General features: G+C 49.4%; 1 protein-coding gene across 1 annotated transcript in view; it reads left to right on the top strand.

Annotated features, from left to right (window-relative positions):
* The window catches only part of FRMD5 (FERM domain containing 5), a 123,357-nt gene extending 98,227 nt beyond the window's left edge, over positions 1-25,130 (top strand). Inside the window, exons 8-14 of the mRNA XM_063313934.1 lie at positions 677-765; positions 14,361-14,424; positions 16,097-16,188; positions 18,752-18,826; positions 19,270-19,338; positions 19,512-19,618; positions 24,268-25,130. Coding sequence (XP_063170004.1) covers positions 677-765; positions 14,361-14,424; positions 16,097-16,188; positions 18,752-18,826; positions 19,270-19,338; positions 19,512-19,618; positions 24,268-24,830 — 1,059 coding nt within the window. The 3' untranslated portion in view covers positions 24,831-25,130. The remainder of the gene's footprint in view (positions 1-676; positions 766-14,360; positions 14,425-16,096; positions 16,189-18,751; positions 18,827-19,269; positions 19,339-19,511; positions 19,619-24,267) is intronic.
* Positions 25,131-25,268: the final 138 nt, after the last annotated feature.

The raw sequence follows: 25,268 nt of genomic DNA on the forward strand, positions 1-25,268 counted from the left end.
TTTCAGATGCCAAGTTTTCTAGACCTCGAAGCCACTCTCACAAGTTACAGTGGGGCATAAGAAGTGCCCAGTATTGGGCAGTAGGAATAACCTGGAGGAACAGGAAGAAGGGCACAACCAGGGCAATGGTCAGATAAAAGAAATTTAAAAGAAATTTCTTTTATCTGAGCCTGAGGCCGAAACGTTTGGACTTGCAAGATTCTGTTACTGTAACCTTACAATAAAAGTCATATTAACACGTGTCACTTTGGTTTCCCAGTCTGTTCTACCTGGAAGGGCTGACAGGCCCCGAGTTAGTCCCCCTTTTCTGCATACGCAGCAGCCCCGTGAACTGGCCCTACTCAGAAGGGCAAGAAATAAATCTGCACGAAGCGGCTGGGCAGAGGAGGGCCGGGATCCTGGTGCAGCTGGTGCCTTTCCAGGCAGGGGGCACAAGAGGCCCTTGGGGTCGGGGGCCCAGGATGCTGGGTGGGCTCCGGCAGCTTTTGGCAGCTGCGCCTTTGAGAGGAGAAGCGATGCCTGGGTCTGGGCGTTCAAGGCAGGCGAGCCTCCGGTTCAGCACCTTGGGGGCCAGAGATGACAGACTCCGGCTGTTCGGGCTCAGGCACCAGATCCCCAGAGAGCAGAGTTTGTCCTAAATCTTGCGCCATTTAATGAGGCTCTCGGTGTTTTGCAGGACGTGTCTGGAAATGCTGCCTTTCTGGCATTCACCCCGTTTGGGTTTGTTGTCCTGCAGGGAAACAAACGAGTTCACTTCATCAAGTGGTGAGTCCTGTGCCAAAAACATGTTCCTGCTGTTACCTATTGGGGGGAGGGGGGCTTTCCCAAATAAAATTACATTTTCAGCTTTCCCTGCAACCCCCCACCCCCACCCCATAGCAGAAGGACAAGCCACCAAGCCTGTCTTCAAGCTCTGCCCCAAGGGCAGCCTCTCCCTCCAAGGAGCTTTGGCGCCTGATCTTGCCAGACCCACGTCCTGTTGGCTTGGCCTGATCCTCCCGGTCAGGCTCTCTTTTTTAATATAATTTTTATTGAAGATTTTTTTTTACAAAGTTAAAAGCTACAGAAAAATTTAAAAGACTATAGAAAAGTGAAAAAGATATAAAAAGAAAGATAGGAAAGATAGAAGAAAAAGTGAATGACAGTATAGATCCAGAAAGAAGAAAGAAAAAATAAAGAAAAATATTTAAAGAAGCAACTTCCAATCTTTTTTGCAGCAGTTACTAATATAGTTAATACTCTTTCCACCCAAATTACATAACATAGTTCCCTTCTTCCCATATGCAGCCCGTCTTAATCCGTAAACCACCAGTTCATTTTTATCTATTTTCAGCAAAAAGTCCACAGAGGGTTTCCAGTCCTTTGTAAAAGTAGTTACTGCTCCTTCCCTAATCAGACAAGTTGGTTTGGCCATTTCTGCAAGTTCTGCCATCTTCACAATCCAATCTTCCATTGTGGGTATTTCCGTATTTTCCCCATCTTTGTGCATATAATAGCCTTGCTGCAGTTAACATATATAAAACCAATCTTCCACAAATCTTTTCTAGTTGGCTGTCCTAGTGAGGAAAGTTCTGGTTTCAACTGAATACTAATTTTTAAAATTCTCTGCATCATCATATGTACAGTATTTGTGTCCAGCACTTTTGTTTGCTTTTTCACAAGTCCACCATGCATTGTAAAATGTCCCTTCATGCTCTTCACATTTCCAACAACAATTAGAGATAACTTTATACATCTTAGATAATCTCTCTGGTGACATATACCAAAGGTACATCGTTTTATAAAAAATATCTCTTAATTATAAGACAATGTAAGGAATTTCAATCCTTTCAACCACATTCTTTCCCACCGAACCGTCTGTATATTGTAACCAAAATTCTTAGCCCATTTTATCATGCGCTTGTTCATCTTGCATTGCAAATCTCCACAATAATTTATACATTTTACCAATTATGTGTTCATCATTTGCCCAGAATTACCTTTCAGATTCTGCTACATGTTGTTATATACCTGGTAGCTTTTTATCCTTATTAAACTTCTCCCTTAGTTGTACATATGAAGACGATTGAAAAGTAAATCCCTCTGCAGTCAATTGTTCTCTTGATTTCATCTTAAATTCTCCATTTTCCTGTATTTGTTAATATGTTATGTTAACCATATTTCTTTGCCTGCTGTTTCTTTTCTATAAAATGCTTCTTGAGCCAAGGCAAACAAAAGTATTTTTGGGCACAGCCTGAGTTTATATCTGTTCCGTATTTGTAATATGGCACTCCTAATATAATGATTTTTAAAGTCTACATTAACTTTATCATACCAGAAAAAACTATGCCTCCCGATCCCCAGGCCATGTTCTTCTAATTCTGATGTTCTCTTACTTCTTAACAACAGCCATTCCGTCATCCGAGACGTCATTATTTCTTTCTCAAGGTCCATTGTTTGGGGATTTCCCCATTTTGTAATAAGATGGACTGAGTTTGGGCTCAGTCCTTTTCCATGAATTCTACTTCACCTAGTGAGGAAGCACAGGAGGTGTGTGTGGCTGTTCCCAGAATGCCCAACTCTATTCTTAATCGGCAGGAGGGGCTTCGGGTCTGGAGGCACCTCAGGAGTGATGGTGTTAGTGGGCTTGAGGAATCTGGGCCACATAAAACTATAGGAGACCTCTGGACTGGACTTTATTTTGAGGTTCACCCTGAAACCCATATTCCTGGCATTTGTAATAAATATTTGGAGAGCCATAATGATACTGGAAGCTCCTTGCTCCCAGCAGAGTCTGCAGGAGAAGCAAGGGAGGGTCTGCGGCATGGCGGCCTCGTGGCGCAGGCTCTGCCCCTTGTCTGCAGGTGCTGCAGCATCCCAAGCGGGGCCCCGAGGGGCAGAGCTTGCACAGCATCCCACCACCCCTTTCACCATTCTCATGAAAACAGTGGGTTTCTGTGGATGCCTCCACCTGCTCCTGACCCCGCCTCTCCCAGGTCCCTTGCCGGATCCTGGCCCTTCTCTCTCTTCTGAACCCATCAACAATTGATGGGCAATGGCTGATTGTCTGAAGCTATGGTTAAGTCTGTCCATGTGTTCTGAAATTAAGGAGATGAAGGTGTCTTAGTTGGGGTCGATGAAAACTGCTTAATCTCACAAGAGAGTCAAGAAGGGTAATAGTTAACTCTTTACTGATTATGGAAAATGATGTTCAAAGGGTTTCTTATGTTTGTTAAATGGGAGGAAGAATTGTTTTAGAGGGGGCTGTTACACTGAGAATTGAAATGCTTTATAGAAATAATGTATATCACAGTCTAAATTGGAGTAAGGGATGGATATTGATTCATGTACACCTTGTTGCAGAAGGCAGGAAGTCACCTTTGATGGAGTTTTAAAGGCTAATAAAAGAACGCCAAGCAGCTAACAGTAATCCTGCAGAGTAGAAGCATCAACCAAAACTTGCACATTTAAGCTTAATTACGTTCAGAAATAAATTCAGTCTTCACACAGTAGTTAGATGAACAAAAAAAACCAGAGATAGCTTACATTTATTCAGTAGATCTGGATACAAGTAGCTTCGTAGTAGAAAGCACTTATTCATCACTGTGTCAGGGTCAGTCTTGCTTCGCAATAAGACACAGACTCACTTAATGGGTATTAAGGATTTCTGGTTTATTGGAATGCGAGCTGACAGAACGAAAAACGGGAACGGGGGGTGTGGTGTGGAGGTGCCCATTTTATACCCTCTTGTAGGGCCCCGGGCTCCTCCACCCTCTATTGTCCCAATCCCTCTTGATGGGATCCTTGATGGCTGCATGGGCGTTTTCCCGGTGTCTTCTCTTGTCCTCTCGATTCTGGTGTGTCCTCCAGGGCACCAGGTGCGGCTTATCTCTGCTCATCCAATGTCCTTCTTTTCAGCTGTCTATGGGTCCATGGGTGTGGGTGCTTTGGGTGCTTGTTTTAATCCCTGGTTTAATTATCTTCTTCCTCTATTCCTTGATGATCATGATCTACGTTGTGAGGCTCTTTGTGCCTTGCAACGAGGTCATGACATGCTGCCCCCCAAAGATGTCTTTATGGTGCTGGTTTCTCTGGGTATGCCTCATGGAACTGTCTAGCTAGTTGTCTTGCCATGACATGTTGTGCCTGGACCCACTCTGGGTGTGGGAAATGTTTCCATTTAACGAGGTATTGCAGCTTACCTCTTTGCTTTCTTCAGTCCAGTATCTCTTTTACTTCAAAATGCTGGTGGTTGTCTATCATTATGGGTGGGGGCGGGGGTTCTTCCGTATGCCATTTGGATGTGCTTGTTGGTTTCAGTAGTGCACAGTGAAATACTGGGTGGACCCGTCTCAAGTTGTGGGGCAGTTCCAGTTTGAAAGTAACTGGATTGATTACCTGTGTGATTTTGAAGGGTCCGATGAATTTCGGTGCCAGTTTCTTCAAGGGTTGTGAGGTTTTTATGAACTTAGTGGAGAGGTAGACCCTATCTCCCACTTTGTAGTTCGGTGCCTCTGCCCTGTGGTTGTCCGCATATTTTTTGTACGTCGTTTGTGCGTCTGCTAGGGCCGTTTGGATGATTGGCCAGGTTGTTGCCAGCTGTGCCACCCAGTTGTCTGGTGAGCAGGGCGGGTTTCAGGTTGCGGCAGTTCTGGTATCGGTACAAAGTCCCTTCCGTAGACCACCTTAAATGGGGTGTGGCCAGTGCTCTGGTGTACCGCGTTATTATAGGCCACCTCTGCAAAAGGTAGTAGGTCTACCCAGTTGTCCTGTTGGTAATTTATGAATGCCCTCAGGAACTGTTCAAGTGTTGAGTTTAGGATCTCTGTAGATTCATCCGTGTGTGGATGCCACGCAGTGGACAGTGCTTGCTTAGTCCTGATTAGTTTTAAAAATTCCCGCCAAAACTTTGACATGAACTGTGTGCCTCTGTTGGTCACCAACCTGTAGGGGGTGCCGTGAATCCTGTATATGTGTGTTAGGAACAAGCGTGCCAGTTGTTGTGCGGAGGGGATGGTTGTGCACGGGATGAAGTGTGCCTGCTTTGAGAAATAGTCTTTTACCACCCATATCACTGTTTTCCTTTGGCTGGGTGGGAGGTCCACAATAAAATCCATGGAAATTTCTTCCCATGGGCGGGAGGGGCTGGCTACTGGCTGCAGCAGCCCTTGGGGTTTCCCCCCTTTCCGTTTGGTGGTGGCACATGTGGGGCAGTTGGCCACGTAGTCTTTCACGTCTTTTCTCAGGTTTGGCCACCAAAATTGCCTCCTCGTTAGGTGAAGGGTTTTTATGAACCCAAAATGTCCCGCAGTCTTGACATCATGTGATCTGTGTAAGATTTCCCCCTGCAGTGATTCTGGCACGTATAAGGCTTTCTCTTTCCAGGCGATGCTGTCCTTGATAGATACATGGTGTCGGTTGTTTTGCAACCATGTATCTGTTTGTAGTGCTTGTGTGAGTCTTTGTTGCCAGTTCGGTGAAATTGAACACCGGCTCTGATCGTTCCCTGTCGTTCGTGCTGGCGTGCGCTGATTCCTTGTTTGGCTGCGCGTAACAGCTGGGCAGCCCAGCTGTTTCTCGGTCCATACTGTCCCCACGATGTCGGAGGCTTGCGTGTCATCCTGTGGCCGTCGGGAGAGGGCATCTGCCAGGAAGTTCTTCTTGCCCGGTATGAACTTCAGCGTGAAATTGAACCGGCTGAAGAACTGAGCCCAACGCACCTGCTTCGGGCTGAGCCGTTTTGGCGTGCTGAGTGCCTCCAGGTTCTTGTGGTCCGTCCAAACCTCGAAGGGGCAGGTGGCCCCTTCCAGCAGGTGCCTCCACGTTTCCAGAGCTGTCTTTACTGCGAACGCCTCCTTTTCCCATATCTGCCATCTCCGCTCTGTTTCGGAGAATTTGCGGGAAAGGTAGGCGCAGGGTTTTAGGTGGTTGTTGGAGTCCCTTTGGAGCAGGATGGCTCCGATGGAAAAGTCGGAGGCATCTGCCTGCACCACAAAAGGCTTGGTGGGGCCGGGGTGTTGTAGCACTGGCTCAGCTGTAAAGAGGTTTTTTAGTCTCTCGAATGCCGTTTGACAATCAGCTGTCCAGTTTAGTAGTGCCCCCAGGTTTCTTGATTTGCGCGTGTCCCCCAAGTAGGTTAGTTAGGGGTAAAATAATCACTGCCAGCCTTGGGGTGAACCCCCTGTAGAAATTGGTGAATCCGAGGAGGCTTTGGAGTTGTCTCCTCATGCGTGGGCGCTCCCATGCCAGTATGGCTTGGACCTTGCTTGGGTCCATTTCTATTCCTTTAGCTGAAATCCTATACCCTAGGTAGTCAATTTGTTTTTTATGAAACTCGCACTTGGAGAGCTTAACGAACAGCTCTGCCTTGCGAAGTTTCTTGAGCACTTTTTTTACCAAGCGTTCGTGCTCACGTTCTGTTTCTGTGTAGATCAATACATCGTCGAGGTAAACCAAAACCCCCTTAAAAAGGTGGTCACGCAGGACCTCGTTAATTAACTGCATAAATACCCCCAGTGCTCCTGCCAGTCCGAATGGGAGTACTTTATATTGAAACGCCCCCAATGGGCAGTTGAAAGCAGTCTTCCACTCATCCCCCTCCTGTATCCGTATGCGGTAGTAGGCTTCCCTTATGTCCAGTGTGGAGAATACCTTACCCTTTACCAGGTGGGACAAGATGTCCTTTATTAAGGGTAAGGGGTATTTATTTGAAATGCTTGCTGCGTTTAATCCACGGTAGTCTGTACAGAGCCGCAATGACCCGTCCTTTTTCTCACGAAAGAGGACTGGCGCTCCCACTGGAGAGTTTGCTGGCTCGATAAACCCTCTTGCCAAGTTTTTGTCTACAAAGTCCCTTAATGCTGCTAGCTCTCGCTGGGTCATAGCATATATTTTTGGTTTGGGTAGGGGTACCCCCAGGACCAGTTCAATGGTACAGTCCGTTTTCCTGTGGGGGGGGAGTTTGTCCGCCTCTTTCTCGCCGAAGACGTCGGCGAAGTCCGCGTATTTGGTTGGCAGTCCCTCTGGCAGTGCCATCTCTCTGTGCTCTGCAGTCGTCGTCGCCCCCCCATGGCCGCTCGGGGGACCCTGTTCCCTGAAGGTGCTTGATAACGCCCGTCAGCAAACTTAATCTCTCTGGTTTTCCAGTTGATGACTGGGTTTTGCTGCACGAGCCATGGGATCCCTAGTATGAGTAGGGGTTGCCCCACCGGTGCCACGATGAAAGCCAATTTTTCCTCGTGGCTGCCGAGCCTTAGCGTGGTTTATCCGGTGTATTGGGTGACCGGGCCCCCTTCCGCTGCAGATCCGTCGAGCTGCGTGAACACCAAATGGTGCTGAAGTGGATAGCAGCGGAGGTTAAGCGCGGCTGCCAGGTCTGGGTGCATTAGGCTTTTGGAGCAGCCAGAGTCAATTAGTGCCCAGACCTTTTCAGTCTTATCCCCATGGGTGAGGGTGACACGGACATAGAGGGTGGGGCATTCCTCACTCACCCCTTTGTCGTTGCACCTGTCACTGTTCTCCACCTGTCCTTCGGTGCCCCTTAGGCCAGGTGGTTGTCGTTTCCCGTCGGCTCGTCGGGATTGCTTCCCTCCTCCTCTGAGCTGTAGGGGAAGTGTCTGGCTCGGTACTCCCCCTTCGCTGCTGGTCGCTTTCTTGGCACTGGGGTTGGTGCGGTTGGTGCCCTCCTCGTGCTTTCTCTGGGTGTCGATTTGGGGCATGCTGCTGCCTTATGGTCTTCCTTGCCGCACGTGAAGCACTGCCCTTTGGCGAAGCGCCGGTCCCGTTCCTCCTTCCATGGTTGGGGTCTCGCCTTCCCCTGCCTTGCAGCTGTACATGGGGGTCTCGCTGCCTCCGTCTGCTGCGCTTCCTTCTTGGCGTGGAGGAACGTGTCGTGGGCGTCCTCTGCTTCCCCCACCAGCCGGATCCATTCAGTCAGGGAGTTGGGATTGTTGCGGCAGAGTGCCCACCGTAGAACGTTTAAGTTAAGTCCTTGTTTGAATTTCTCAATCAGAGTCGATTGAGACCAGGTGTCCACTTTTCCGGCTAGGGCTTGAAACTCCATGGCATACTCTGCCACGGAGCGCTGGCTTTGTCTGAGTGTTTTCAGCACCCTTTTAGCTCTTTCTTGCTCCAGGGGGTCCCTGAAGTGCAGCTCCAGCGCCTGCAGGAATTCTGTGCTGCCCTGCAGCGCCCGGGTGCCTGATTGGCACAGCTGGACGTACCAATCGGCGGCCCGACCTTTTAGCTTTATGGCCAGGGCATTCACTTTGCCCCTTTCAGTTCTGAAGCAGGGACCCCATTCCTCGAGGTAGTACCTCGCGTTTGTTAGGAAAAATGGGAGTTTAGAGGGGTCCCCGTCAAACTTTATGCCAAAGTCCTTGGCAGCCATTCTGGTTTGGCTCCCGGTCCCCTCTGGGCCGTGCAGCGTGCTCCACGGGGGCTGATGCGGGTCGGATTGTCTCCAGTCCTCTTGCGGTATCCGTGTCTCTCTCTGGGTCTCCTCGCAAGTCAGTCGACCCATCGCCCGGATGGGGGGGGCGGGACGTTCTCCATCGGGTGGGCTCCTGGAGCCGGGCTCGGCTGTCACCGCCGCCGTACACTGGGTCATCCCTCCGCCTCTCGTCCGGGTGCGCCTCCAGTCGTCGGGTGGGCTCCTGGAATCGGGCTCCGCCGCCGCCGCTGAGGTCGTCCCGCCGTCTCTCGTCCGGGTGCACCTCCGATCAGCGGGTGGGCTCCTGGAATCGGGCTCTGCCGTAGTCGCCACCGTCCGCTGGGTATCCGCTCCGTCTCTCGTCCAGGTGCACCTCCGGTCGTCGGGTGGGCTCCTTGGGCCGGGCTCCGCCGTCGCCGCCGCTGCGCTCGCCCCGCCGTCTCTCATTTGGGTGTGCCTCCACGCTGCTGCCACCGCGGGGTCCCTGCGCTGCCGTCAGCTGTTGTAGCATCAGCCGTATCGCCTGCACCCCCTCCTCCAGCGAGTCGAGCCTCGCCACTATCTGCGGACTCCCGCTGGTGCACTCGCCATTCTGCTTGCCCTCGCCGTTGGCCGTCGTGGAGGACGGACCTTCCCTTGGTCCCTCCGGGGTGCCAGGCGCTCCCTCGGCTCCGTGCGCCCTGGGTGGCGGTTCGTCTCGCGCTTCCTCCGGGGTTGCCTGCGAGCCTGGAGAGGGTCCCCTCATCTCACCCCCGGTGGCCTGCGGGGTCCGGGGCGCCGGGGTGGTTCCCTCCCCCTCCGCTTCCCCCGAGCTGGATCCCATACTTACCGGGGCATTACACCACCCGGACCTCAGCCACATCCCGCCCGAGGGGAGCGGGGCTTCGTCGCCAGGTGCCAAGGGGTTGCGCTGCCTCGCTCCGTGAGTTTCCATACCTAGCTGGGTCCCTCACAAGCTTGTTGGATAGGTGTTAGGTAAAAAAATTTTTGGGGTTCCCGTTTTTATGTCAGGGTCAGTCTCGCTTCGCAATAAGACACAGACTCAATGGGTATTAAGGATTTCTGGTTTATTGGAATGGTGGCTGACAGAATGAAAAACGGGAACGGGGGGTGTGGTGTGGAGGTGCCCATTTTATACCCTCTTGTAGGGCCCCGGGCTCCTCCACCCTCTATTGTCCCAATCCCTCTTGATGGGATCCTTGATGGCTGCATGGGCGTTTTCCCGGTGTCTTCTCTTGTCCTCTCGATTCTGGTGTGTCCTCCAGGGCACCAGGTGCGGCTTATCTCTGCTCATCCGATGTCCTTCTTTTCAGCTGTATATGGGTCCATGGGTGTGGGTGCTTTGGGTGCTTGTTTTAATCCCTGGTTTAATTATCTTCTTCCTCTATTCCTTGATGATCATGATCTACGTTGTGAGGCTCTTTGTGCCTTGCAACGAGGTCATGACACACTGGTTCTTTGTAGACACATTTCTATGTGGAATAGAAATGTCTGTGTGCAAGCGAGATGAGAGGATGAGAGCTGCACTCTGCAGCACCTCCCGCTTGCAGGTGTGCCAAAAGGTAATGGAGATCGTTAATCCCCAAACCCAAGGAGGAGGAGGAAGTGGAAATCAGGTGACCTATGTGACATCCCACAAGCACAATAGAGATGCATTTGCCAGAGAAACCCCTTTTTATGCTTATGAGACAATGCTGAGTTGACCCCCTGATAATTCCAACAACTTTCTAGCAGTTTTCTTTGTAATTTCATACCTTTTTAGTTTCCGCTTCTTTCTTTGTAGGTTTTTTCTTTCATGCTTTTTAGATTTTACTTATATGTTAAAAATTTTAATTTTAATTTTTTAATTTTTATCCTGCCTTTATTATTTTTATAAATAAGGTGGCAAACATACCTAATACTCCTTCCTCCTCCTATTTTCCCCACAACAACCCTATGAGGTGGGTTGGGCTGAGGCTGGGTGACTGGCCCAAGGTCACCCAGCCGGCTTTCATGCCTAAGGTGGGAGTAGAACTCATGGCCCCCTGGTTTCTGGCACATTGCCTTAACCACTAGACCAAACTGGCTCTCCAAATTTAATTAAATTTATTATTAAATTTATTTATTATTAAATTATTAAATTTATTTATAAAATTTAATAAAGTTTTGAGATCTATATCTATATCTATCTATCATCTATCACCTATCTCTAAAGAAAACTCCTTAATCTCACAGCACATGGACAGACTCAACCACAGTTTCAACTGGGAAACTGGGAGCATCCTAGACCAAGCCAAATCCAAAAACGCCAGAGACTTCCTGGAAGCCTGGCACTCAGACCAAGCGGCCACAACAGGCACATAGAGATAGACCCCATTTGCACACCACTCGAGAGAGACAATAAAAAAGCTAAGAAGGAGACAGAAAGACCGGAACACGCCCTCTCCGGCAGCCAACGCCCAGAGAAGCAGGGTTAACACCAGACAAAGGCAGAAAACAACGTCCCAGTCAAGGAACCACCAAGAGAAAACCGCACCCCCACCAAGACTGGCAGGGTGAGCCGCTGTACATGAACGGGGAGCAAACCCCACTCCTTTCTAGCACTGACGACGTTGCCTGCTCGGGTGGTGAAACGTCTGCTGCCAACCGCCAAGCTCAGGGAGCTACAGAGATCCTCTCCTGTTGGAAGAAAGAACATTACTGCAATGTGCATACATGCCCATCATGCCATTCTCTTTAGGGCAAAGCTCTGAAAAAGAGTAAGAAATAATAAAGGACAGAAATCAAAGACATGTCATAAGAAAAAGGAAAGGAAATACAGTTAATTCAAGTTTACATCAACACCATTAAACTGCTCACCTCTTTCTGTTTGAGGATCTCATCAACTCCATCCAATCAGGGCTTTCTCAATCTGGCTCTTCCTTCGGCTCATTTGCTCGTTCTTCAGATGTTTGTTTTGCAAGTCAGTCTGCATTCATTTCCTCTGTACAAGCAATCCCTTCCCCCCATATACTTCCTTGGTATCAGTTATTCACTTTTGTACAGTATTCCTTTAACACTTCTGGTTTTTGCCATGCCATCTTCATTCCTACTGTATTCAGTGTAGCCAGCTCTCCCTTTCATAGAACGAACAAGTGGGCAGAAACACTCACAGTCATTTGCACTTCTTTTGACAAACATCCGTTCCTTGGAACAGACCGCATACTACCCACAATTTTACAACAAGCGTTTGCATTTCTTAAAATTTCTCTATTTTCTCATCTTCAGTACATATTGTAGCAACTTTTTGCCATTTATATATAACTTTCTAAATCTCCACTCTGAAACTACCTTGGACTTTAATATATTAATTTTCATATCCATAATCCTCATTGCATTATATTGATTTGCTGCGAATAATTTGGGTTCTCAACCGACAAAACAGCCTCATCTGCAAAAAAGGTCCTTGAATATTTCACACCCCTAACCCACACCCCTGTAAACTCAACCCAAACACTCCTTATTTGTGCATCCATAAATACTTTCAACAACCAATAGGTCATGATAAACCCACACTGCACTTTACTATTTCTGCCCATCAACAGCTCTCTTTTGCTCAGAATTCAGTTAGTGCCTTCCCAAGTACACTCAACAAACCAACCCCCCTGCAGTTTTTGCATTCATTCATACTGGCTTTCTCTTTATACAGGGAACAACTTGACATTCACAAATGCAGGCTTTACAAACACATTAAACAAACTGCAGATAAGTAAACCACATCAACATTCTAAGATTCTTCTAGTTACACCATCTACACCTGCAGCCTTACCACTTTTCAACATTCTCCCAGCATTTCTTCCTTTTTTCATAATGTTTCTTGGATACTAACATTAGCATTAGTGTTAATGTTATTAATTCTTCTGCATATCACTAACATTCCCATACAAATCTCTTAAAATACTCCCTCCAGAATTCTGTCAGCTCAGTTGCACACCAAATCATTTTAGCATTTTTGATTCTAAGAGCAAAATTTGAGTCTTTCCTTGCCTCTTTATGTTCTTTGCAACTGAGCAAGCTAAGATACATCCCTGTTGGCTCCCTTCTGCTCCTCAGACAGCATAGAACACTTTCCTTAGAAAAAGAAGTAGCAGATTGGCATCTGCCTTTGCCAGTTTATTCCACAGGCAGCCCCTGCTTCTACAGGTGGCCCTTAAATCAGTAGAAGGGGCAGAAAGCTCTTCTCTCTTGGCCATGAGATGCCGTAAGATGAGGAATGTGTCTGTGTTCTGGAAGCTGGCCTGGAATCCTTCAGTATGTGATTTTCATCTGGCCAATCCTCCTAATTATGGAAGGAAGAAAAAAAGTGCATTGTGATACCAAACCATTGGGGAGGTCTGGCATTTTGGCAAGGATCTTGCTTCTTCCCTCCCGACTGACGCTTCCAGTCTCTGCCTTGCTCCGGTCCACAATGGAGGCTGGCCGACTGTGAAGCCCAGAAGGGTCTGCTTTCCCAGGTCTTGGAAAGCGAGTCCTGCAGAATCCTTTGCGCAGGTGCAAACCCACACAGAGACACTGGGGAGCCCAACAAGTCACTCCCTGTGGGTAACACTGCAGAGCGAGAGTCAGCCCTGGACTGGAAGCCTCGCAGGCAGTAGGGAGTTTGGAACTCTGGCCTTGTGCTAGAACCAGGCCGAAGCATCCATTTTCATCCAGAGGAAAGTTCCCACGGCCACAAAAAGTAGGTATAATTTTCCCACGCCTATCAGGGCTGCAGGTGCAGGAGGAATAGATGTCTGCTCCGGGAAAAAGGGAGACCTTCCTGCACTTGCTGACTGTATGAACGATGGAGATGAACCCAAAGGGAGAAGGGCTGATTGGACAGGAGGCAGGCAAGACCCTGAAAATGGCTTGCAGGCTGGGAAGATGGTGGCTGGGCTGGGCCTTTTGCTCCTGGGAAATGGCCCGTGGGCCATTTGCCCATTGCTGCAGCCATGGGCATCATTGTGCCAAGAGCCATCCAAGGTTGACCGCACCCTTTTGAAAGAACCAACTTTCTGAAAGAAGAGGCCCAAGATTTCAAAACAGAAGTCTGAACTAAACTTCCTATGTTAGAGGGAGGGAAAAGGATCTGAGCTGCTGGGTGGGATGCCCTGGGAACCTGCCGCTGAAGACAGATGAAGGTCCTTGTGGAGGGCTTGGGCTGCTCTTGCGGGCGCTTTCTTTCCCAGGACCAGGACAAGGGCCACCTCTTCCCCTGGGCATAATCTGGCGGTGATCTGGTCCATGCAATGCATAGTTAGTGCCATTTCTCTTGCTTTGTCTTGTAGCCGGTTGTTGATATGCCCCAGTATCCTGTTTGCCTTTTTTACTGCAGCTCCACCTGAGCTTCAAGGATTTTTCTACAATACCCCCTAAACCCCTTTCCTGGTCAGTACGCTGCATGACTGTTCCATGTAATCTGTGCCCTCGATATTCAGTTTGTTGCCCCCAAATGTATTCTTTTGTACATTTGTCTGCGTTGCTCATGTTCTCGGCACTGAAAGTCCCCTAAAAGTTCCCACCAGCCCCTGCTGTGGACACGGTTGCCTTGTCTCTCCTCCTTCGCTGCGTCGGCTGAGGGTGGCTCTCTTCTGTTCGCTCTCCACCCGCCAGTCTCCCAGGCGCTGCTGCCCCCCCATCTCCCTCTGGATGCCGAGAAGCCTTTTGCCGCTGCTGCCACCACTGCCACTGCCACTGTTGTGGGCCAGAGGTCCCCTCCCCTTGCCACGTTGCACTTTGGATGAGCCATAAATGTTTGACTTAAATCTGCAACCACTCTCCTTCTCCGAAAGAAGTTTAATTCCTTAACTTTGCATTTTGTGCAGTTTGGTTTAAAATCTCTGCATCTTGCCAGAACCTCTTCCACGCTGTGTGTGGGCCTGCCTTTGTGAGGCGATGCAGCGGGGGGTGAGGTGTGTTCTCTTTCACGGAAGTGCTTTTCTTCTGCTTGTAGGAACGAAGTGGCCAAAATGAAATTTGAAGGCAAGACGTTCTATTTATATGTAAGTCAGAAAGAGGTGAGTGCGGGGTGCAGCTGCCAGACTGGCCTCTGTTTCCCAAGAGATCTGCTTAGTGAGAACTGAGAAATCCGGTGGTATCTCTGCCTGCAGACCACCCAAGATATGTCAAGAAGTTGTGTGTATCCCGGTTAAATACTGTATTACCTTACTAAAGTAATAACCAGGCCGAGGATTTGGAATTTCAATCAAAGTGAATATTTGTAGCTCAGGGTTGAACTGTGGCGTCCTGGGTGCTCTCTGAGCCCTGTTGTTTTCTTGCAGACGTTTCATTGCCAGGCTAGGCAACATCTTCAGTGCAAAGAGGGAGTGGGCATATAAACAGAGAGCGAGGCCCACTCCCTGTTCGCACTGAAGATGTTGCCTAGCCTGGCAATGAAACGTCTGCAAGAAAACAACAGGGCTCAGAGAGCACCCAGGACTCCACGATTTGGAATTTTTCCAAACGGGCCAGCACAGCTTCCTTTGCTTTAGGCTCCATTGACATGAGAAGTTCAGGCCAGGCCAGGCCAGGCCAGACCAGATAAACGGTCTGCCGGTCATCAGGGGTAGTGGAGAGGTGCTGATGGATCCATCCATTTGGAACTGCTGAATGCTGAGCCTTCTCTTTGGATGGAGAAAAAACAGTCAGGATCTTCTAGGCAACCCCCCTGAACAAACAGCATCATCATCCCAATTATCTCAATGACACCAGCCCTTCCAGGACAGCCCTCTCATCTTTGCAAGTACGGGGTAGCAGGGCGCAGTGCCAGGTACAGATTTCACTGGGACTTAAGTACACGGAGGAGGGGTTCTGCCCTGGGAAACCTTTGGGATCTGAAGGGCTGCATTTATTGCCGGGCTGGAAGCAACACGCCTGTCCTCTTGCCCGCCTCACTCCAAGGAGCCCTTCCTTCCCCGCCACCTCCAAGGGCGCCCCCCGACAAATGCTCTGCACCCCTCGCTTCTCTTTCCCGCCCCTCTGGGGCTGACTGGCCTCACTCACCTGGCCAGTCAGCTGGGTGGCAGCGGAATATGGAGGGGCTCAGAGCAGTGCCAGGTTGGGGGGTGGGGGGCAAAGAAAGACTGGGGCCCCAGAAAGGCGGTTCAGGCTGGTTACTCAACCCAAGTCTTGTCATTCAAACCGCGTCTCTTTTTCCAGGCTGAGGTTGGTGGCTCTCTGCGTTCCAAGGGAGCGAGGGTGTCTGCTGTGTCAAAACATCAGGATGGTGGCCCCCTGCCCTCTTGCATGCATTGCAGCACACAGGAAAGATGACTGGATGGAGAGAGGCGGGATCCGTTGCCTAGGCAAAAGGGGCTGAAGCCATCCTTAAGTCCAGAACGCCCAGATAACCTGTTGAAGCCGCTCAGGCAGATGCCTCCCTAATTCACTGGACTACAGCGAGGAGGGGGAGGGGTAGGGGGAAGAACAGAGCAATCAAGAGTGGCAAAATTCTGTTCTTAGAGCCCATCTCAGTAAAAGTAGTTTTAGCTACATGGTGGTTGATTTCCTTGTCTGGCCTACCTAGTGGGGGTGACGCATCCCCTCCTCCTGCAGACATCCCTGCAACAGAACCCAGGTCTAAAAAGTCCAGGCCTTTTTTTAGCTTGGAAATTACATTTTGCATGCCTTCTTTCAAACAGTATTAAGAACACCTGTAAATTAACAAGGATTTTTCTGGGATTTTGACAGGAAAAGAAAATTGTTCTGACCTATTTTGCTCCGACTCCTGAAGCCTGCAAGCATCTCTGGAAATGTGGGATTGAAAATCAAGCCTTTTATAAGTGAGTAAAATACGTATTTTCCCAGGATCTCTTTTTATCCTTGGGAAGGTATAACACCAGCCCCTGCCAATGCAGAGCCCGGCCGCCCACACAAAGCGCTGGGTGCGTTTGCAGGGCTCAGCGGGGTTGCAACCCAGGAGTGGCTGCCCTGCCGCGGCCACAGGCTGCCCCATACCGGCACTTCATCTGGTTGGCAATCCCTCTGGCTCCTCCCTGGGAATTCCCCTCCCGTCTCGGAAACAAAGGGCAGAAGCCTGAGAAATTAAAGTGCCTATGAGAAAGAATTTCTGGTGAAGAGCATCTGCTGTCCAGAAACATCTTGTATTTTGCTTCGAATGAATTTCCTTTTGCTCTGTGTGCTGCATTGCCCTGTTTGGAAATCCTATGTTTGGGCAGCCTAATTTTTCCTTATTCTGACACAAAATACATGGGCTGCATTGCTTTATGGATCCTCTGGTTTTCTGGGGGGGTGGGGTGGGAGGTGAAGGGTGGCCACGATAACTGCTTTGGGCCTGATGCGTGTCCTGAAAGAGGTAGATGTCTCTGCTTCAGTTTTTTATGAGTCTGTGGCAAAGTACAGTTTTTAATTATTCTAAATCAACTGTGTAGAGATCCACATCAGAATGTGTATGTGTCTGGCAAGTCCTGAGCAGTCTTGCATGCTTGCCAATTTCATCCCGTCTACTTAAAACACTGTTAAAATCACATTTAATATGTGCAGCTTTTCCAGATCTTGCTGTCGATTCCCAAGCTGAACTGCACAGTCTCCAATTCTGTTGAATCAAATTATTTTCCAAATTGCCAAATTAAATCTCAGCTAGATAATCTGATTAGTGCTACCTAAACTCAGCTATGAAGTCGGATTCCCCTTCAAATAGCTCAGTGAGTCTTGGAATTTGGGACTGGCTCCATTGCCTGAGGAGTCACTCCTCGGCATCACCTGTGGCCAGTCTGGCGGGGGCCTGTTCTCAGTGGGCAGTGGTGGTTTTTAAAGGATGATCCAGTCAAGCGGGGCTGAGAACCCCAGAGAAGGATCGCAGTGGCACTTGGCAGCATGGGATTTCAGCCCGGGAAGAGGAGAGGACACAGAAGGAAACTTAACCTGGCTCCGCCTTAACTCTTGGCGTAAGAGGGAGGAAGGGAAAACACAGCCAGGCTTCTGAGATTCTGCCTCAATAGCATGGCATCCTTGTGGAGCCTGTTTTTTTACCTGGCCTACCTTGAAGGGCTGACAAATAGCTCACACTCTCAGACACGGTAAAGCTTCTATTCCTGGCTCTTTTAAAACCCCACTTGCAGTACCTGGTTTCCTCTGGGGAATTCTCCTTCCCTCACCAAAACTCAATTTTTAGATTGAAAGGAAACTTCAGGTTCTCCTCTAATCTTCTAAGCAGCTCTGTAAAACCTCATGAAGGTTCAGATGGAGGCCCATAAGCCTGAAACTTGGACTTCTTGAGCTGGTTTTTTTTAACTGTTTGTACCACCTGCTGCCATCCTGTTGGTCGACATTGTAAGAATCAGCCAGCTTGTCCATTTGCCTCACTTCCCCATCACTCGGGGTCTCTCTCCCTTCCTCCCTCTCTGGCAGCTAAATTTTACCTCCTCACCTACCCTGTCAAACTGAAATCCACAAAAAGATATTTGCAGAAGGGGAAAGAGGGCACTCACCCCCCTTTCCTCTCTTCATCTCTTGAGGAGGCGCATGTCTCACCTTTCTAAACCAACAAATGGACAAAAGCGGCTAATGCAAAATTACAAAACACACTAATACTAAAATTAACCATGACCCGGGGAGAGAGACATGTCTTGGCAAATTGCAAATCCCCAAGGAGTGCGTTTCTTCGCCAGGGGACAATGCAGGCAACGCCCTCCCTGCATGCCAGGCAAGGGTGCCGCTGGCAGCCGGAGCCTCTTTAGAGAGGCCTCCCTGTGGATCTTCCTGCCCAGGCAGGTGCCCTGCAGGGGAGGGTGGCAGCTGTCCAGGCTGCGCAGGTGGAGCCTGGCAGGCGTCAGCTGCTGCACTTCAGTTGCAACTTCTGGGCGCCTTGTAAGAGCGCCCTGCGCAATGCTCCTTGGACTCGTAATCACGATGTGGAGAAGAGCCACAAAACCCAGCCAGCTCAGGAAAGGGTTGCAGGGACACTCCAGCGGGGCCTGTGGAGATGCTCCCTTGGAAAGGCCACCAGGGCAAGGCCGAGGAGACCAATCCCTTTCATGGTGCAGCACCCGCACGTCCATAAGGTGCTTCGTGGAAGCCCACTCTTCCACTTTGCGTTTCTGAGCTGCGGCCCGTTTACGGACATGGGTGCAGCTCCCACAGAGCAGAAGCCACCCTCTCTGCTTCGTGGCCATTGGCAGCACTGGAGCTGCTCGGCCCTGGTGGCTAAGTTCTTTGTGCCGGTTCTGGGAACACCCAGAGCCTTCGCTGCATGTTCAGTGCATGGTAACAATAAGCTTCCAAAGGCCTCCCCGCACACCCATCTCAGCACTTTCAAATGCTGAGTAACTGTGGGTCAAGTGTTGTCATCCGACCCCATTTGCCCACCTCTGCTTCTTGCTTCAGGTTGGAGAAGTCCAGCCAAGTTCGCACGGTCTCCAGCAGCAACTTATTTTTCAAGGGGAGCCGGTTCCGATACAGGTAAATAGTGATTGTAAGTAGCTGTTACTGGGTATTTTTTGACACTCGCCTGGTTGTGTGAAACCTGAGTGAATTACGGGAGGTGACAATACAAAAGAAATGTCTCCTTTGAGTTGAGCTTGACATGTTCAGGCCAGGCATTTCCTGGTGGTCCCCCTTCCCAGTACCACACAGATCCATTGCCGCTTGGCTCTTCCAGAAGGGGCAGGGCTGGCCAGGTACCGTTGCCAAGCTGGGTGCTCAGTCAAAAGCTTTCCGGTCATTCTGGACAGTCCAATTACCACACAGGGATTACGCTATTGCCTTTCGCAATGCCGCAGAGCCCATGAGGGAGACAAGTCGCTGCATTCCCGCATCTCGGGGACAGGTGGAGTTTGCCAGCAGAATTTCAGGCCGGGCATCTGCCAGGCTTGTCACCCCTTCTGCTCGTCAATCTCTTTCAGTGGCCGAGTTGCCAAAGAAGTGATGGAGTCTAGTGCCAAAATTAAGAGGGAGCCTCCGGAAATACACAGGTGAGTGAAAGGGCCAGAGGGCCCCTTGTGGGAAAGAAGGGCGAATCAGGGGTGGGGGGTCAGGGCCCGCGCTCCGCTCCCGGCTGCAAAGCGAACGGCCAAGTGCACATTTTCCTCGATCGTGCCTGGCCTTCCGCAAGACTCTGCCCTGGTGCCCTTCCTTCCTCTCGTAGGGCTGGACTGGTTCCCAGCCGCAGCTGCCCCTCTATCCCCCACGGACCCCGGCTCAGCAGCGTTCCCAGGACCAGGAGGAGAGCCGTTCACATCTCCATCATGGAAGGTGAGCTGGCTGCCCCTTGCTGGCAATTCCAGTTGACACAGGTAGTCCTTGTTTTGCGACAATTGAGACTGGCAACTTGGTCGTTAAGCAAAGCGGTCACTAAGTGAAACCACAACTTTGCTTACAATCTCCTTTCAGCTTTCCTTTGCTTTACAGACCTGCAAAAGTCATAAATGCAAGGATTGGTCATAAAGTTACTTTTTCATGCCTGTCTTAACTGCATATGATTGCTAAATGAGGCAGTCGCTAAATGAGGACCACCTGTAGAACAGTAGCAACCATGCTACTTCCGGTTCTTTGGAATTCATTTTGGTATACTGCTTGGCTCTCTTCGCTATGGATTTGAATCAGGTTGTGGAACTCGGTATTGAAAAAAGTGTTCAAGAGTTGAGGCTTCAGTTTCACAGGACCAAAACTTGAATGACTGAAGGCTCTGGGAGAGCCCCTTCCGGCTCCACCCTTCCTGCTAGTTGGAGTGGGAGAGTGTATTCCCAAGGGATATGTATGTTTGTTGTTGTTTATTTGTTTAGTCATTTCCGACTCTTCGTGACTTCATGGACCAGCCCACGCCAGAGCCTCCTGTCGGTCGTCAACACCCCCAGCTCCCCTAGGGACGGGTCCGTCACCTCTAGAATATCATCCATCCACCTTGCCCTTGGTCGGCCCCTCTTCCTTTTGCCCTCCGCTCTCCCTAGCATCAGCATCTTCTCCAGGGTGTCCTGTCTTCTCATTATGTGGCCAAAGTATTTCAGTTTTGCCTTTAATATCATTCCCTCAAGTGAGCAGTCTGGCTTTATTTCCTGGAGGATGGACTGGTTTGATCTTCTTGCAGTCCAAGGCACTCTCAGAATTTTCCTCCAACACCACAGTTCAAAAGCATCGATCTTCCTTCGCTCAGCCTTCCTTATGGTCCAGCTCTCGCAGCCATATGTTACTACGGGGAACACCATTGCTTTAACTATGCGGGCCTTTGTTGTCAGTGTGATGTCTCTGCTCTTAACTATTTTATCGAGATTTGTCATTGCTCTTCTCCCAAGGATTAAGTGTCTTCTGATTTCCTGACTGCAGTCAGCATCTGCAGTAATCTTCGCACCTAGAAATACAAAGTCTTTCACTGCTTCTACATTTTCTCCCTCTATTTGCCAGTTATCGATCAAGCTGGTTGCCATAATCTTGGTTTTCTTGAGGTTTAGTTGCAAGCCAGCTTTTGCACTTTCTTCTTTCACCTTCATAAGGCTCCTCAGTTCCTCTTCGCTTTCAGCCATCAAAGTGGTATCATCTGCATATCTGAGATTGTTAATGTTTCTTCCAGCGATTTTAATTCCAGCCTTGGATTCCTCAAGCCCAGCACGTCGCATGATGTGTTCTGCGTACAAGTTGAATAGGTAGGGTGAGAGTATACAGCCCTGCCGTACTCCTTCCCCAATCTTAAACCAGTCCGTTGTTCCGTGGTCTGTTCTTACTGTTGCTACATGGTCGTTATACAGATTCCTCAGGAGGCAGACAAGATGACTTGGTGTCCCCATACCACCAAGAACTTGCCACAATTTGTTATGGTCCACACAGTCAAAGGCTTTAGAATAGTCAATAAAACAGAAATAGATGTTTTTCTGAAACTCCCTGGCTTTTTCCATTATCCAGCGGATATTGGCAATTTGGTCCCTACTTCCTCTGCCTTTTCTAAACCCAGCTTGTACATCTGGCAATTCTCGCTCCATGAACAGCTGAAGTCCACCTTGCAGGATCTTGAGCATTACCTTACTGGCATGTGAAATGAGTGCCACTGTTCGATAGTTTGAACATTCTTTAGCGTTTCCCTTTTTTGGTATGGGGATATAAGTTGATTTTTTCCAATCTGATGGCCATTCTTGTGTTTTCCAAATTTGCTGGCATATAGCATGCATTACCTTGACAGCATCATCTTGCAAGATTTTGAACAGTTCAGCTGGGATGCTGTCGTCTCCTGCTGCCTTGTTATTAGCAATGCTTCTTAAGGCCCATTCAACCTCACTCTTCAGGATGTCTGGCTCTAGCTCACTGACCACACCGTCAAAGCTATCCCCGATATTGTTATCCTTCCTATACAGGTCTTCTGTATATTCTTGCCACCTTTTCTTGATCTCTTCTTCTTCTGTTAGGTGCTTGCCATCTTTGTTTTTGATCATGCCCATTTTTGCCTGGAATTTACCTCCAATGTTTCTAATTTTCTGGAAGAGGTCTCTTGTCCTTCCTATTCTATTGTCTTCTTCCACTTCCACACATTACTTGTTTAAAAATAATTCCTTATCTCTTCTGGCTAACCTCTGGAATTTTGCATTTAATTGGGCATATCTTCCCCTATCACTGTTGCCTTTTGCTCTCCTTCTTTCTTGGGCTACTTCTAGTGTCTCAGCAGACAGCCATTTTGCCTTCTTGGTTTTCTCTTTCTTTGGGATGTATTTTGTTGCCACCTCCTGAACAATGTTGCAAACTTCTGCCCATAGTTCTTCCGGGACCCTATCTACTAAGTCCAGTCCCTTAAATCTATTCTTCACCTCTACTGCATACTCCTTAGGAATATTAGTGAGCTCATATCTAGCTGATCTGTGGGTCTTCCCTAATCTCTTTAGTCTGATCCTAAATTGTGCAATAAGAAGTTCGTGATCGGAACTACAGTCAGCTCCAGGTCATGTTTTTACCGACTGTATAGATGTCCGCCACCTTTGGCTGCAAAGGATGTAGTCCATCTGATTTCGGTGTTGTCCATCTGGTGAAGTCCATGTATAAAGCCGTCTCTTAGGTTGTTGGAAGAGAGTGTTTGTTATGCAGAGTGAGTTGTCTTGGCAAAATTCTATCAGCCTGTGTCCTGCTTCGTTTTGTTCTCCCAGGCCACGCTTATCTGTAATTCCAGGTGTCATTTGACTGCCCACCTTAGCATTCCAGTCTCCTGTGATGAAAATAACATCTCTTTTAGGTGTGTTGTCCAGTAGGTTCTGCAGATCCTCATAGAACTGCTCTACCTCAGCTTCTTCAGCATCTGTGGTTGGGGCGTATATTTGGATCACTGTGATGTTAGATGGCTTGCCCTGAATTCAAACTGAGATCATTCTATCATTTTTTGGATTGTATCCAAGCACTGCTTTAGCCACTTTACTATTAATTATGAAGGCTACTCCATTTCTTCTGTGGTCCTCTTGTCCACAGTAGTAGATCTGGTGGTCATTTGATGTGAAGTGGCCCATTCCAGTCCATTTCAGTTCACTGACGCCCAAAATGTCTATCTTTAATCTTGACATCTCACCAATAACCACATCCAATTTGCCCTGATAGATCTTACATTCCAGGTTCCAATGGTGTGTTGATCCTTCGAACATCAGATTCGCCGTTCACCACCAGCACCGTCGGCCGCTAGCCGTCCTTTCGGGTTTGAGCTAGCTGCGTCATCACGTCTGGGGCTAGTTGAACTCATCCTCTGTTGCTCCCCAGTAGCATTTTGACCATCTTCCGACCTGGGGGTCTCATCTTCCGATGGTATACCGACATATCTCTGGTTGTACTGATCCATTTAGTTTTCACGGCAAGAATACTGGGGTGGGTTGCCATTACCTTCCCCAGGGATCGCATTTAGTCTGACCTCTCTGTCATGACCTTCCCGTCTTGGGTGGCCCTTCACGGTTTAGCTCATGGCATCATTGAGGTGCTCAAGCTCCAGCACCACGACAAGGTAACGATCCTTTGCTGAAGAAGGGATATGTATGGAAGGCAATTAATGGGTTGTTGTTTCAGTGAACAGTGCTTTTATGAGAAAGCCTGATCAGCACTAACCAAAATTGTGCTGGTAGAGTGTCCTCCAGCGCGCTTGCTGAATGTTTTGCCAGCTGCACCTTAGTTGGGAAAGCATTCCTCAGACCAAAACCTCTGTGAAAAGAGGAACGCAGCACTTAGATTCAGAGCAGGTAAAGACGGAGGTGCTTTGGGTCTGGTGTGGGCACCTGTGTGTGTCTGCCGACAGCTCTGTAAAGCAGCTGTGCCTTTTCCCAGCTGTGCGGGTTCCAGGAAACAGACATTTGAATTGGGTGGCAGCAGCACCAAGCGGAGCCCGCGTGCCGCCACTTCCTTAATGACTCCCTGTGGCAGTTGGAGGGGACTGAGGGACCTGCCCTGGCCGTCCACCTCTTACAGGACACGTTCTAGGTGGCCTGGTTCCTGCCCCAGACCAGAGTCCTGGAACATTCCGCCGATGCCCAGAGGCCATGATGGACAAGACTGGAAACAGAACTTGAGAGATGTTCCAGATGTTGCCTTCAGTGGCAAAGCATGTTAGCTGAAAAGGGTGCGTGGGTCGATCTGAAGAGTCGGGCAGGAAGGCTGCCCTACCCTACAAACTGGCAGGGTTTGGGGCTGTTGTTTGCAGATACGGAGGGCTTTGAACCTTGAGTTCCAATACCCTCCTGTTCAAGGCTTTGCCGCTAAATCCACAGCAATTCTTCCTCTAGCAGCTTCTGTCGAGCAAAACAAGCCATTAATGCCTATCCTTAAATAAACTTGCAGTATTTATGTTATCCCGATAGGACCAATTGCAAGCAGAGGGCTCCAATGTTTAAAAAAAAAAAGGGTGGACGAACGGTGGTTGCGTCTCTGCCACGAGATCCTTCTCTCCATTCCCGCAGGCCTCGAGTCCTTGCGGGACAGCGCTCACTCCACCCCGGTCAGGTCGACGTCCCACAGCGACACTTTCTTGCCCCACTCACGGAGCAGCAGGGTGGAGAGCAGCGAGCGCGTGGCGGTCATCTCAGATGAGGTCTACAGCCCGTCGGACAGTGTGCTGCCCACACCAGTGGCCGAGGAGAGCCTCGAACTGATGCTGCTGTCCCGGCCGGTGAACGGCAGCCCCTGCAGCATAGAGGAGGAGGACTCCGCGGCCGGCAGCCCCCCCGCAGCGGAGCTGGGGAGGGACCTCTGGGCCTTGTGCGGCAGCAGCGGAGCACAGGCGGAACAGGTGAATAAGTTTGTTTTAAGTGTCCTCCGTCTGCTCCTTGTGACAGTCGGACTCCTCTTGGTTTTGCTCCTCCTCCTGATCATCCTTACGGAGTCTGACCTTGACGTTGCCTTTTTCCGTGATATTCGCCAGACCCCCGAATTTGAACAGTTCCATTATCAATACTTTTGTCCCCTCAGGCGATGGTTTGCCTGCAAAATCCGCTCCGCACTCAGCCTGCTCAATGACACCTGAAGGCAGTTCTCCTACTAGTAACTAGCCAGGTGGACTGTGGAAGACCCCTGCTGCCCCTCCCCAGAGAATGGGGTTCATCGTGGCACCACCGGCACATAAATTAAGTCCTCCTCTCATGACTCAAAGCAGCTGCGGCCCAGGAGGGTGGTTCCCCAGCCGAAGGAAGGGGTAGGCCCATGCCAGGTCCAACCACCTCGCCACCAGTTTCTTTGCAGGTCCTCTTCCTGGAAGCGTCCTCTAAGTTCTGCTTTCCAACACTCAAAATTACTCTGCACTCTTCAAACTTGTTTTTGCTTTTGTAGAGGTGTTAACTTCAAAAACTTCAAGTAGAGGGAACTTATTTTATTATTACTAGCATTGCATTAAATGCCAGCCTTCAGCTGAGACACTAGGTCATGAAGACAGCTGTTACTTTATGCAGGAGCTTTTGTAATGGTG

This window comes from Candoia aspera, chromosome 13 (genome assembly GCF_035149785.1).
Source record: "Candoia aspera isolate rCanAsp1 chromosome 13, rCanAsp1.hap2, whole genome shotgun sequence".
NCBI lineage: Eukaryota > Metazoa > Chordata > Lepidosauria > Squamata > Boidae > Candoia > Candoia aspera.